General features: G+C 38.6%; 2 protein-coding genes across 2 annotated transcripts in view; one reads left to right on the top strand and one right to left on the bottom strand.

Annotated features, from left to right (window-relative positions):
* LOC145767460 (uncharacterized) overlaps positions 1–14,512 on the top strand; it is a 47,564-nt gene that overhangs the window by 23,484 nt on the left and 9,568 nt on the right. Inside the window, exons 3-4 of the mRNA XM_082579285.1 lie at positions 1,446–1,587; positions 5,688–5,845. Of these exons, the coding sequence (XP_082435411.1) occupies positions 1,463–1,587; positions 5,688–5,845 (283 nt within the window). The 5' untranslated portion in view covers positions 1,446–1,462. The remainder of the gene's footprint in view (positions 1–1,445; positions 1,588–5,687; positions 5,846–14,512) is intronic.
* On the bottom strand, positions 7,685–10,059 carry LOC145767624 (uncharacterized). The gene is made up of 5 exons (XM_082579480.1): positions 9,849–10,059; positions 9,288–9,497; positions 8,825–8,951; positions 8,509–8,594; positions 7,685–8,235 (listed from the first exon to the last, which is right to left on the bottom strand). The coding sequence occupies exons 1-5, from the start codon at positions 9,891–9,893 to the stop codon at positions 8,086–8,088; spliced, it is 618 nt and encodes a 205-aa protein (XP_082435606.1). The 5' UTR covers positions 9,894–10,059; the 3' UTR covers positions 7,685–8,085.

Genomic DNA, 14,512 nt, shown 5'->3' with positions numbered 1-14,512 from the left:
TTATCAGTGCTATGCTTAGACTTGAAACCAAATTGGGTGTCACTAGTCACAAGAAAAGACGAAATAAAATGCAGAATTATATGCTCAAAAAGCTTGAAAATAGCCGTAAATAAAGCTGTAGGTCTGCAATTTCCTATATTACCAATATTCATATTGGCACTTTTTACCACAAGGCCAATTATTGGTAAACTAAAAGTAGAAAAGTGCTGTAGAATTAGTAAACTTAAATACGAATCTAAAGTCTCGTTGTAATTGGACTGCGTACGATAAATGTTTAGTTCACGTTTTCAGTGTGTATCATTAAGGTCACGTTAATTAAAACCGAGGTCTCATTGAAAGGCTATACACAGTGAGAAGAACATGATTTTTTAACACGAGACACCTAATTGCTTTTATTTTCAGTTGGTTTTTGGAACTTTGGTATAAGATGAAGTATATTACGCAAATACTTGTTTTGTGTTTTTGTTTGGGTTCAAGTCGTTCCCAAACTTTAACATGTTTTACGGGCGTAAATTTCGAGTCTGGATCACAGGTAATTTATTCCAGCAGCTTTCAAGAGAGTCGGTGTTTCACCTTCAATCAGTTCTGTTTGCGAGTGGAATCTGTAATCATCACTGAACCAGCGGAATTACGTGGTTAGAATTGTTTTAGTTTTTAATTTGTTAGCGGGTTTGGTCCATGAAATGAATTAAGTAAAATCTAACCAAAGACATATTCCCAACCAACGTTATGGCTCGAATTTAAATTACCTTGATTTGTTATGCCACATGCATCTGGATGCAGTATCTCTTCAGCTGTCAATCACTTGCATCCTCCTTTGTTATTACACAATGGTAGACATTGTTGATCGCATTTTGTACGATGTCTTGTAGAAGCTAAGTTAAATTTTAAACAAATAATCTTATGTGTGTTCTATGAAGTCATTATTTATTCAAGTGATCTTGGCCTATTGGGAGGGCTTTATTAAGAAATTTTTCAAACTGTAAGAACATTTTTGAAGCTTTAAGTGTTTTTAATTTTTGAATCACATTATACAGTTAACAGTAGAGCCGAGTGGTTAGCGCGTTGAGCTCGCAGTCGAGAGCCAGCATGTTCGACTCCCGCCACCCGCACTTGCTGTTGTTTCTCTGGGGAAGAAACTTAACGATAATTGCCTCTACCTAGTGATCGATTTCGAGTAATGGGTAGTACCAAATTTAAGTCATAAGTAGAGTAGACAACCGGAAAACAGACATTGCCGTCGGCTGCAGCGTGGGTAAGGTGTATGTCGAAAGGCGTACACCGATGCATAGCGCTCAAGTCCGCTTTCCCGCAATGCAGGATAAAGATAAACAAACAAACAAAGTAGTTATTAGCTCGAATTGTTTAACTACCAAGCATAACCTTATAGGTACGATAAGAAATGCCTATGACAAAATGTCTTATCATTTAATATTTTTGTGCAGCAAACATTACACTGGGGATGTGTGCGGATGAATCAACATGCATGACTGATTGCGCAGCATTAGTTCATATGATAATTCAACGAACTCAAGGAGGTGGAAGGGTACCTGGGGTCACCTTAGCCCAGGCGCGCTATAGAATTATGTAAGTCTCTGTAAAAGTCGCAAACACTTTGTATAATAATGAGTGTATTGTGTTGAAACAATATTTCAATAAAAATAAAATACTTTTACCTCATTCTGTTAAAACTCATCAATCGAGTTAACATAAAATTACTTGAACTGGGTGAATTTACTATGGAATAACATTTGAAAGCAATGCCAGTGAAAAAAACTCGTTTGATAATAATTTCGGTTCATTTTTGTTTTTTTAGTCAGAGGTCGGTTGGTTTTGAAGCCACAAACACAGGAGTATTGTGATTTTCATATGAAGAGATAACTTGGTTGGTTAGTTTTGATTCTTTATCCTCGGACTGACAAAGCTTTGATAGGTTATTCCTAGTAGTTTCGCATACTTGTAGAGGCTTTTTCCGCAGGGCCGGTTACCGAGATTGACAGTGAAATTTTCCGATGTTGAAGTGTTGTTGCTGGGGAATTATTCCATTCACTAGGTGCCGCTGAATGGAGAGCAGTCCTGAAATGCGTTGCTCAAGCGCACACCACGAGAGTCGAACTTGCGCCGTGTGATCTTGAGCCGGGCGCGTAACCACTGAGCTAATGGGGCGGAAGCAGAGTATCCTTATATTTCCAAAACTTACAGTTTTTCAAACAAAACGTGACCAGAAAAATTCCACTTACCAAGCAAGCATACAAGATGTCTACGACTCAATATCAGGACTGTGGAGTCGGGAAAAAAATATCGACTTCGACTCCATATTGATTTATAACTAACTTCGACTTCAGTGTTGCCAGATTTGGGAGTGTCATGATTTTTTCTGTCTCTTACACGTAAAGATACGTTGGAAAGCAATAGATTGTGTTTCGCTTTTAGCAGCATGATCGTTGCTTGCCACAGCGAACTCGCAGCATCAGAGTAAAACAGGTCGTTAATATGTAGGGGAGATGTGAGACCAGTGGATCATAGGGACCAGTGACTCAGGAGCTTTTTTTCTCCTTTCCATTTAAAATGGATAGTTGAAATTTTGACTGTGGTATTGAGATACAACGCCATTTTTGTCTACGAGTTTTTGAACAAAACACAAGACTGTTTACGATTTGAGACAATAAAACGATTTTTGAGGCAAAAAAGCAAAATTTTCACGTCTAATAGAATTTGTATTTTGTAGCCTACTAGACAAAAATGCTTATGGAATGTGGTTTAATAGGAAAAATTCTTATTGCATTTTAGTCAGGTGATGGCAAATAGCAGATCTGAAAAGCTAGTCCAAGTTTCAACTAAGGCCATGCCAAGTGCAAGTGGCCACCATAGGGACCAATGGTTCACAACCTAGTGGGACCAGTGGATCAGCTGAATGCTGAATCAGCAGTATTGTTTGCCTACCTAGCAACCACAGCGATAAGCAAATTTCTCAACATCTTCTACGGAATCTCCAAACTTTAAATTGGTTTTAGCCTTAAACGTATTAACAGACCACCATGCAATCATTAACTCGATAGTGATGACGTCAAAACGGCTTCTAAGGGACATGTAGGGGAAAGGTGTGTATTTTGAACCCCTTAAAGAAAAATAAGCACAACTCAGCCAACTTCCGGTCAATGTGTATTATTTTTCACCCAGATACAGTCTAGGTACTTGCAAACCAGTGTAGAAAATATAAATCACATACAATAAAAAAATACAGAATAATTAAGCAATAAAAAATGTTTAAAAATGGTCCAAATTACACATATGGTGTGTATTTTGGACCATTGGGGTGTGTATTTTGGACCATTGGAGTATGTAATTTCAACTGAAATTGCTTGAGGTCTTCGAAATGAAATTTCTGGATGACGGTTCAAGAATCCCTTAAGCCAATCTTTTTCAGCCAGACCCTTTTCACTGTTGAAGCGGGTATTGATATTATTGGCAGACGCAATGTCATATGCAAGCTTTCTTAAATCTATGGCCCCTAAACCATAAAATCTTCACTCCATTTCCAAAACATGTTTGACCAGTTGATCTTCAATATTTTCGGGAAGATCAAATTGTCGACCAATGGTTTTTGACACTTGTGTAGCATATTTATTGGTAGCTTGTTATGGACATGTTTTAACACTACAGCTTTGGGAATTTTGAACTGACGCGATGCTGCATAGATGAGATGACTGGTCCAAATTACACACTGTCATGCACTGTTAAAAATTACCAACTATGACTTCCACACTTGGTTACAAGTCTTGTAATTGAGCACAACATCTCCTTATAGGTTAAAGATAATACCAACATCATATCAGACTCAAACGTCATGCCAATAACGTCTCAGCGCTTAGCAATCAACTCCCCAAAATAACATCAGCATACCCAAAACCACAAATTCCAATCTCCCGTCCACGTTTCTAAACCTAATGAGCTGAGTTTTTCACATCCGGGCTATTATTATTTTTTCTTTCAAGCTGTTCAAAAATACTGACAAAACGATTTTTATTTTTTGAGTTAGGGGACTGGTCCAAATTACACACTGGTCCACGTTACACCACTTTCCCCTACTTTAATTTCCTAATATACTTTGGTTGCTGGAAATATAAACTAAACTGCAAGACCATGTAATTAGCAATAAAAATAAACAAGCAAATAATGCAGATGAAAATTACATTTGTATTGGACGGTGCTTGAGTTCTTCTTCAACAAGATGTTATGAACCAATGGTCCCCAACCCTTGAACCAATGGTCCCCATCGGTGGGGACCAATGGTTCACTTGAGTTGGATTTTTTGCAAGCAAAATAAACAACTTTTCTCTTACATTTTGAGTTAAATGCTGTGGTATGTTGAAGGATAGATTAAAGTTTATGTTAAGACTTCTAAATCCCATTTTACGAGGCAAATAAAACCTGCACATGCAAAAACGTCAAAAGTGACCCACTGGTCTCACATCTCCCCTATACATTGCAAAGTACTTTGGAAAGATTGATAACGTAGTTTATTAGGATATCAAACGTTCAACAGTCTAATAAATGGTCGAATAGTTGTGCTTGTGAGACTGTTGATAGAAATTTTTGAAGGACTTTAACGAATAGTTCAACACTTCCAACAAATAATCAAAATAAACTCCCAATAATTTCGACAGCAACTTCTCAATTCAACTCTCTCAATGGACAACAACTTCAACTTTTAAAATCGTCTCCAACTTCTAATAGTACCAATTTCTACTGTACAGTAATACGACTCTCATGTACTCATAACATATTTTCATCATCTCATATACTCTCATCAAATACTAGGTAGATTATACCACTATTTATAGCTGGTTTGCTTTGACCGGTAACTTCCAGAAACTACGTTAATGTTAGGTCGTAAGAACTCATTTTCCTGGTGAACTTCGCTGGATGTAAATGTGTTTGTGACGTCATAACGGTATACCACTCAAAACGTTCCGTCAAGCTAGAAAACCTTCAAGTTGCTAACCTCCTCGTGGTGAGTCCTGGTAATTCAAGTTTTTGAAGCGAATGGCAACAACCAGAGACCGCAATTCACTGGGCACCTGGGGTAGCAAAAGGATAAACCCTCGACCTCTGTGTCCAACGAGAGCAACTCTTCCTCCTGAGCAAATGCACTTTTCAGTGCAGGCATTTCCACCTGTCGTACTGGTGCAGTTGAACGTGGAATGCCTTACCAAAGCCAAATGCAACATCTTGAATCGATCTAACACGAAAGCATAACGTTATGCCATAACGAAAAGGCAATTCTCCTAAGAGAACCTTTTAGTGTTACATGAAAGAAAGATCTTCTAGAAGTTTGTTTTGCAATAGAAGATTGCATAATTAAAAGTTACTTTAGGACAGTAATCGACAGTAACATCTTAAAAGAATTACACAATCAAAATGGCACACTTGTTCGAGAACATATAATGCAGCCTGCCGTCTGGGCTTTGTCAAGTGATTGTGACAAGGAGGGTTGCCAGATTTTGTTTAGTTTTATGTCTTTTTTCATTTTTTTTTAAGTTTAGGTTATGTTTATTTAAGTTGTAATCAATATTGAAACGGCGATTTCCACAAAAACTGACAAGAACAAACGCTTCTATTTTCGGGTGATGTTTTCGGGTGACAAAACAATAGGATAAGCTTACTGACGTGTCTTTTGATTTCAGAACATGTGAAAGAGCTTGTTGCACCACCTACAATTGCAATGATGATCAATCAGTGCAAACTATCCTTCAAACCCAACAAGAAACCACAACAGGAATGGCAGCTGTTCTTGAAGCTACGACTGCTCAAAAAGTTACTACCACTGCTGGAGGCGCAGAAGGTTCATTTAAAATGAAGAATTTTATAGCAGTTTGTTTTTGCTATCTTTCCCAAGGCGGGCTCGGGGAGGAATGCAACCTCCCGCGGAGCGAAAGGGCAAAAGCCCGCTCGATCGAGATTTGTTGTTGTTTGGCAATACTGTTTAATTGTTTTAAAGCAAAGAGAATACATTTCTTTGAACGTATCTGCTGGATTCATAAAAATATTTGTTTATTTGTATTACATGAAAGTGAACCACATTGAATACAAACTAAAAACCAGAGCTTTACAAACTCTTCTATCCTTTACCCAAAGGTGGCGATCAGGCTTATTGTGCTCAATATTTGTCTTAAACAAACATACTTGTTTTTGTATAGCTTTATTCATTAATATTCAGTAAGTTTAAACGCAATCACTGCAATACAAAATATCAGTTTTTTTATACCTTGACATATGAGATTGCACGAATGAGATAATGATGTAATCTTAGGCTCATATGTGTAGTAAGTGCACAACTGCACATGCGATAATTACTGAAGACAAAATATTATTTTTTATCGACAGTAACACATAAGATTGCATGAGATGAGTGAGATAATGACATAATCTTAGGTCCCATCCCAGTGCAATAAGTGCAATGTTTAAAGCAGTTAACCTGTTCTGCTTTTTATTTTCAAAATCAAGGAGGTCTCTATAACAGCACCATGGATAGGAAGCCAAGAGCTACTGTGCACGATATGGCTCAAACAAAGTTACCATATTGGCGGTTTTTAGGCCAATTTTGAGAAATTTGGCTTGTTTCAATGCGTTTGACAGGCTATTTTGAGTTTGGCATTTTGAAGAATGTATAACTTGTTTTATATTTGTTGACTTCAACAGTATTGGATCTGCTAAGTGGGCTACTAACTCCCTCATACACTGCTTCGCTTAACAATTCAGACAAATAAGCAAAACAAAGCTATCTATAAACAAACGCAACTCTTTATTATTGTAGACCACACTGTAAACGAAAAAGGCTCGAAAAAGAACCTATAAGGGAGCTACTGCGAATGGGGTTCTTTTTAAGAAAAGAACCCTTTATGGGGTTCTTGAAAGAACCTATAAGGGAGCTACTGCGAATGGGGTTCTTTTTAAGAAAAGAACCCTTTATGGGGTTCTTGAAAGAACCTATAAGGGAGCTACTGCGAATGGGGTTCTTTTTAAGAAAAGAACCCTTTAGGAGGTTCTTGAAAGAACCTATAAGGGAGCTACTGCGAATGGGGTTCTTTTTAGGAAAAGAACCCTTTAGGGGGTTCTTGAAAGAACCAATACAGGGTTCTTTCAATAACCCCCAAAGGTTTTTTTTTTCTTAAAAAGAACCTTTTTGAGGTACTATTATGAACCTTCTGAACGTTCGATAAAATACCTTTCAGGTTTTTTTCTTATTTAGTACCTTTTTGAGGTACTACTATAAACCTTTGATAAAATACCTTTCAGGGTTTTTTTCTTATTTAGTACCTTTTTGAGGTACTATTATGAGCCTTCTGAACGTTCGATAAAATACCTTTCAGGTTTGTTTTCTTATTTAGTACCTTTTTGAGGTACTATTATGAACCTTCTGAAGGTTCGATAAAATACCTTTCAGGGTTTTTTCTTATTTAGTACCTTTTTGAGGTACTACTATGAACCTTTGATAAAATACCTTTCAGGGTTTTTTTCTTATTTAGTACCTTTTTGAGGTACTATTATGAGCCTTCTGAACGTTCGATAAAATACCTTTCAGGTTTTTTTTTCTTATTTAGTACCTTTTTGAGGTACCAATTAACCTTCCTATGGTTCCAATAGAAACTTTTAGATAAACTTACAGTGCAATAACTGCTTAAGGTTTTATTGAAAAAGACAGTATACACAGCAAATTTACCTTCACAAATCAAGATTATCAAGAAATCGTGTTTTGTAGAAATGAACAAGTGGAAAGAAAACGAAAAACGATGAAGCATCTTCATTCTTTACATATAGGACGATAAAAAATACAGACCACAACAACTACAAAAATTACATAGGATGATGGATAGCTTTTAAAGAGCTAAGAAAACATGCTTGCAACAACGAGATACCGGCGCACGTTTTCTGATCTCCTAAAAACCTTCCGAGCATCCTGCATAATCACTGCCCATTACAATTTATTCACAAAACGCAATACCTTGCTTGTTACCTCCACATCTAAATGTAAAATGTGGGTAGACAAAAAAGACAAGGTATGCTTAGTGGATTTGGGGTAGGCTACTGGATGTTAAACACCCAGTAAGTACTCAACAGCACGGCGACTGCATCCACTAAATTATCCATGCCAATTACTTGACACCCGTCGACCATGACAGTGAAGCCATCTTCTTCTTTAAACCGTATAACCGGATATGTTGATTCTGGATTCTACAACAAACAATAAGCATATAGATCAACTCGATGGCCAGCACAAGTGCGGGCATTGAGCAACATTCGCTTCACTAAACAATATAATGGGAGGGAGACACACAACCATCAAGGGCCTTTTTCTTGGTATCACATTTAGCGATTATCAATCAAGTGCGATGGCTCGCTATGCAGGACATCAGTAATGTTCTTAATCAACTTTTACATTCTTAATTAGCTTAATTATAATCACCAATTGCTGTAACAAAGCATGCATTGAAAATTGATGCTTACTGCATTGGTTGTGATGTAGCCATGATAACTATCATGAAAGAGTGACGGTACCGTGAGTAGCCAGCTTGGAGTAAACTCGTCCTTGTCTAAAAAATGAACTATTATCTATTAATTAATAGTTACTATGCATACTGTACGAACTACAAATAAGGGGGCGTTCAACGTCAACCGGTAACTGGGGAGGGTACCTAAAAGTTGATATTGGAGGAGGGGGTAAAAAACTGGGTGACGTCAATTGTGAACCCTTCTCTTCAAGCAAGAAAAAATAGTTTAAACTTAACTTGATATAATGAAAATGCACGTTTAGTCATGTTACCTGTTAAGTTCAGAATGTCCGCCGGCAATTTCTGCTTTTTAACGTTCTGATAAAAACGGTGGTAGCTAGTTTCTGAGAGCAGTTCAACACAATCTTTTTGCACCAGACTGTTCATTTCTTCGATCATCTGCACAGACAAAAACCTCAAATTAACCCTCACATACATCCACTATTTCTATCATTATATAGGATATATTAAAACTCATATAGTATAAACACAGGGTCAGTCGGATAATAATCCTTAAAGGCGAAATCTATTTGTCAATTAATCAGGCTTCTGTGTTTATACTGTGAGTTTACTACACTAAGCTAGCAAGTTCCAGCAGCGATCGCCTGATAGTTATCGCCTGATATATCTGATGTCAGCTAGATCCTAGTCACCTTACTAACCAGTACGTCATACTGGCTTTAGTCTTGAAACAGTGCCATATGTATATAAAAATGAACGTAATGTTCAACATACCCAAATAGCGGTTCTTAACGGCGGATATTTCGCTTGCAGATCCGCAACCGACATTTCGTTCACATCGTGCAAACGCGTGGATCGAGTGCGCAACATTCGGTCGCGAACCGACCCGTTGTTGCGACGGCTTTCCCCCTTCGCCATCTCCCCTTTCAATCGCTTCAAATGACGCTCAATGCTGAAAGCATCTTCTACCTCCTGTAAAACCAACTGTAAAACACAACAATTAGCGCGTACACAACCATTCAATATCAACAAAGACAGCATCGGCCTTCTTTTTAGCCAAAAGGCAGTCCTTGATCATACGACTGAACTTGCTCTACACTTGATCTTCTACGCCTAACAGGAAGATAGTAAAGCTCTCAACCACGACTTCAAAGCATGTGCAGTGTGGAGTACAAGCTCCTGACAGATTGAGTCAGAGCCAGCAGTCAGAAAAGTGTATAGTAGTCGGTTTCTGTACTGTTTCTTGTTAAAATGGGCCAATATGCCTATGAAAAGTCAAATAAAACCGATATATAGGCTATTACATTTCAGACTAATCAACTAGTAAATTAATACCTGCAGATTTTCACTGATTCTTGATATTTTGCACCTCATATCCATATCAATACTATCATCACCATCATCAATAGCAGAAGTCGACTGACGTTTCTGCTTGCCGTATTTTTGGACCAAATAGTTGTAGCATACAGATCTTCACGAGTTCATTTCTGCACTTCGATAGTTGGCATAAAATGATACTATCTTATGCAGCAGCAGATGTCTTGACTCTATGATACACTAATCTAATTATCGTAAACTGTGAAATGCGTTGTAGCCACCACTCAATATCTGTTTTGTTGTGATGGACATATTTAGATTCACACAGAGACACAGAGAATGGACTAGTTTGACCCGTAAACTGGTCTGACCCGCAAAATTACGATAACTAGTAGAAATTACGTCAAGAGACGCACAAACGATTCCTTAGCTTACGACGACAAGAAGAAAAAAAAGTTTTCTGAACAATGATTTCAAGCTTGACTGAACAGCGACACAAAATGATAAAAACACATGGTTGCATAATGGATATACAAGACGTATAAACAATATAAACGAATTGTAACATAGCCTACCCCTACAAATGTATGAATTTACTTTAAAACTTCAATATAAGTTAAGCTACATCGAGTGCACAGTTTTTTGACCTGTTTAAAGGTTCACTTATTAACCAATACCATCTAGATGACGAATAATCTGGATATTGGCCATTTTACCGCATTATGTTGGGTCTACAAGTACAGTTCGAACAGTTCCGCACTTGTTAGGATAGGTTTCTACAACCTTACCCATAGATCGTTTAGAGCGCCGCTGAGAATGGTCGATCAATGAACAAGAAGATTTATTTTCTTCTGGTAACATTTTTGTGGCTAGATAATTTGAGGCAAATATTGCCTGTTCTAACTTTGCCAAAATTGATGTGTTATTTATTGGATTTGCTCCCACCGACGTCGAACGTCAAATCAGTCCTTCTTTTCAAACAACCTAGGGGGAAATTTGGTAAAGGGCATACCATCAGTAGAAGATTATTTGGTGTTAGAGGCTCATTATCGCGAGGGTCAAAAGTTACCGGTATCGGAACGATAGGTTTGGAGTTTATTATATTTTGATTCCACTTCAACCATCATCGTGTGGAGAGACTCGTCCAAACCATTGTTCCTTTAAAAAGGCTGTCAAAATTTTCTTATTGGACGTTTATTTCATCTTCCATCCTGAAGTTTTCTTCCATCCCATTTCCATTCCACCATAGAAATCTTTCATTCCATCTTCCATTCATTGTAGCCGAGTTTTGTTTTTTAACGTTTAGGTTTTGAGAGGCAGTTCTTTTGTAGTCCCCACTCCAGATAACTGGCTAGCTGCACACGTGGCAAATTGCACATCTCACTCCACTTCTCAGGGTCACAGGGGTCAGATCTCAATAAACTCCACTCTCGAAGATCTTTTATTATTATCGATTCCCAATTTAACTGGCCTATACCAACCCCACGTCTTCTTGGAATTTGGAAATTGCGGGCCAAATTCAATGCACTGTTAGATCTTTCTACATGTGCATACCAGCGGAGCCTTGTCAGCAAGAACCAGCAGTCGATCTTGCAACACGGATGACCGCATTTGTGGTCAGACCATTTTTGTTGTTGCATTGTTGGACTTCACATAACATATTTGTCGATGTCGCACACAAGTAGCCTATTATACACTCTCCCACACGTTTTGTAAGACAGGTGGAGTGATCTTAAGACTGGCAACAGTTCTCTGAATGCTTTTTAAGCTGCTTTTCCACGCGGCGTTATTGTGTAATCGCATCCTCCTGCTGCGGAAAGTAAGTCTCTAAGAAAACGAAAAGAGCTTACAACTTGCAGTTTTCCCGACCACTTGAACATCTGTTTGCGTTCTTCCGTCGATCGAATGGGCTGTGATGCCTAGGTATCGAGAGCATCTAAAGTCAGAGTCTTCGAACAAAGTGATCAGATCGACTGCATCTCTTTATACCCAGTACTGTGGCATCCGTTGCAGTGAATGCTGTTGCGACCTACACCTTTGCGATAGACAGCACAAGGAAATCTGCTTGAATCGTGTAGTTCTTCAAGGCGTATACCACAGATCGACCTTGGTTTTATCAGTGTTCATTCTCAAGCCATTCTTTTCCAATGCTTCTTTCCAAGGCAGGAGCCTCTCTGTACACACTCATTGTTCCAGGCCGTCGGCTAAAATAATTAAGTCATCTGCATAAAGATCTTCCCAAGGAACACCGGCTCGAAACTCTCTTGACAAAGCCTCTGAGAACGACAATGAAGAGTAGAGAGCTTAATACTAAACTTTAGTGTGTACTCCTACTGTACTCCTACTCCTACGTCAAGTGGTCACCAACACGAACACCAGCTCCTGGCATTAGTGTACATAACCTTGTATAAGTCGCACAATCCACCATTTCCATTAAATATTTCTCAGTGTCCACCAGATAACTTTACAGGGAACACGATCAAAAAGCTTTTAGAGATCTACGATCTTCTTGAATGCACCCCCTTTATCTTTGTAGAGAGATACGATGAAGCTCCTCTCCCATCAGTCTAAAGGAATCCTACTATGACAGATATTGAAGACGCAAGATCACAGATCAATGATGCACCTGCATTACGTACCGTATGTTGCTTAATAAAAACTAGAAGACCTATATCAGGGATTCATATATCTATATGTCTGTGGTCTTGTTTCGGTGCAATTTCAACAATCGCATAGGGAGCGCAACGAAATCAATAAAAATGCGTTGGTGACTAATTTTTGCGTTTTCGGTCAATTCATGTGAAACATTATAGGGGCATCTAACTTACGTAAATGGCTGTTTTTTTTCGATGCACCCACTGCCTCCCGTGTATCATCAACAAGTTTTTGTGGGTTGATGGAGCGTGGGAGCGGCTGCTTTTGAGCATAGGCGTAGCCAGGGGGGCGAAAGGGGCCATGCCCCCCCCCCAGTTTTTCAAAGTTTGGATTCCGAAGTTGAACCATTTGTTGAAAATATAATATAATTTGTATAGATTTATATCGTTTTCCAAGACATCTGGCTATTAACACCCCCCATAAGGACTTGTTTTAGACACACAGAAAGACACCAATAAATTTTGCAAATCGTAAATCGCGCAAAGTTTACGCGATTTACGCTTCTTTTAACTAATCTGTGGAAGCAATTTCAGAATCGCTTACTCTGTTGGGTTTTTGTGTAGCTGAGTTTTTTGTGTTCTCTAATTTTAGCCGCAGTTTTTGCCCGTTTGTGTGTAACAGCTATCTTTAATAAGTTAATAGCCTAGCTGTTTATCTGCCTATAAATTTCATACAAATATTACCCTAGAAGTGTTTCCAGAAAGCGCTATAATCCATTATTTGAGTGTAATTTTGCAAAAATTTTCCGTGGAAGCATGTCCCCGGACCCCCCTAGAATACGCGTGCCTTCGGCACGCTCTAACCCCCCGCCAGCTTTATTGCTTCCTTTGCTTAACCCACCAAGATACGCCATTGCACATCAGGTGGCGATGTCTTAAATCAAACACTTTGTCGTTCTCTTCAATTCATCAAATATTTGCCCCCCCCCCCCAATTTTTTTTCTGGCTGCGCCACTGCTTTTGAGTGTTTCGTTTGTGCGTTAATTTCTGTCTTCTGTGTTTGGAATTTGTAGCAGAACAAGCTTAAGCCTATTATTATGTACTCTCTCTTCTATCACTTGGTGTTGCTATTTTGCAAGGAGCTTAAGCTTTATTGAAATTTAAGGGTGCAACTTGACTCAGGGCTGCAGTGCCGCTATAAAAGAGGTACCGGTACATGGCTCTATAGATCCTGCGCTGTCAGGCTTTACTCCAGTGACTCCAGCTCCGGAGGTGTCAGACTTTACATCAGTCGCTCCAGCTCCGAAGGTGTCACACTTTACATCAGTCGCTCCGGTTTCAGCGCATGGAGAGAAAATAAAGACGTAAGTAGGCCTACATTTTTTTAGAAGTAAACACAATGGAGTTTCTATAAAACGCTGCCCTTTGAAACAAGGACACATTTTGGAAAGGGACGGTATACGAAATTATACGAATTTTTCGAAATGCACACGTGTAAAATGAAACAAGATGGACAAAATATTTTCGATTTTGACATGAAGAAGAACACGTAATCACAGATCTCAGATACCTCAAAATGAAATACAGTTATAGATCCAGATAACTGCCAACATAACAAGTTTTTGCAATAAAGTAACACAGATGATGCAGTTGACTTGACCCTAGTAGACAGGAACGGATTCAGGGGAGCACTTGGTCATGTGCCCCCTAAAAATCGGTATAAAATATGTAATCATTTTGAATCTGTTCTATTAAATAACGAAGGCTTCAATGACACATTAGAAGATCGTCGGACCACTCGGCATGCGACAATTCAGCAAGTGCTTCACCTCAGCAAGAACATTTTAGCTACTGCCAAGTCCACAAATGAGATTTACGTGCTCACGTCGAACTTGCTTGGTCATCGCTTGTCAAACTTATTTTGGTGACATAATTGTGACATTCCAATTTTCGGCTTGCTCAGTTGTTGCTTGCTCAGTTTCATCCTTTACCAACTTCAGGCACTTGCTGAAATGTTGCTAGCTCAGTTGTCACTGATTGCTCATTTCACAACTGCTGACTTGTAGGAGACTCCATTAGGATGGGTAA

Source organism: Aplidium turbinatum, chromosome 3, assembly GCF_918807975.1.
Source record: "Aplidium turbinatum chromosome 3, kaAplTurb1.1, whole genome shotgun sequence".
Lineage (NCBI taxonomy): Eukaryota > Metazoa > Chordata > Ascidiacea > Aplousobranchia > Polyclinidae > Aplidium > Aplidium turbinatum.
Note: the sequence above shows the minus strand (reverse complement) of the source record. Positions and strands in the feature narration are given on the sequence as shown.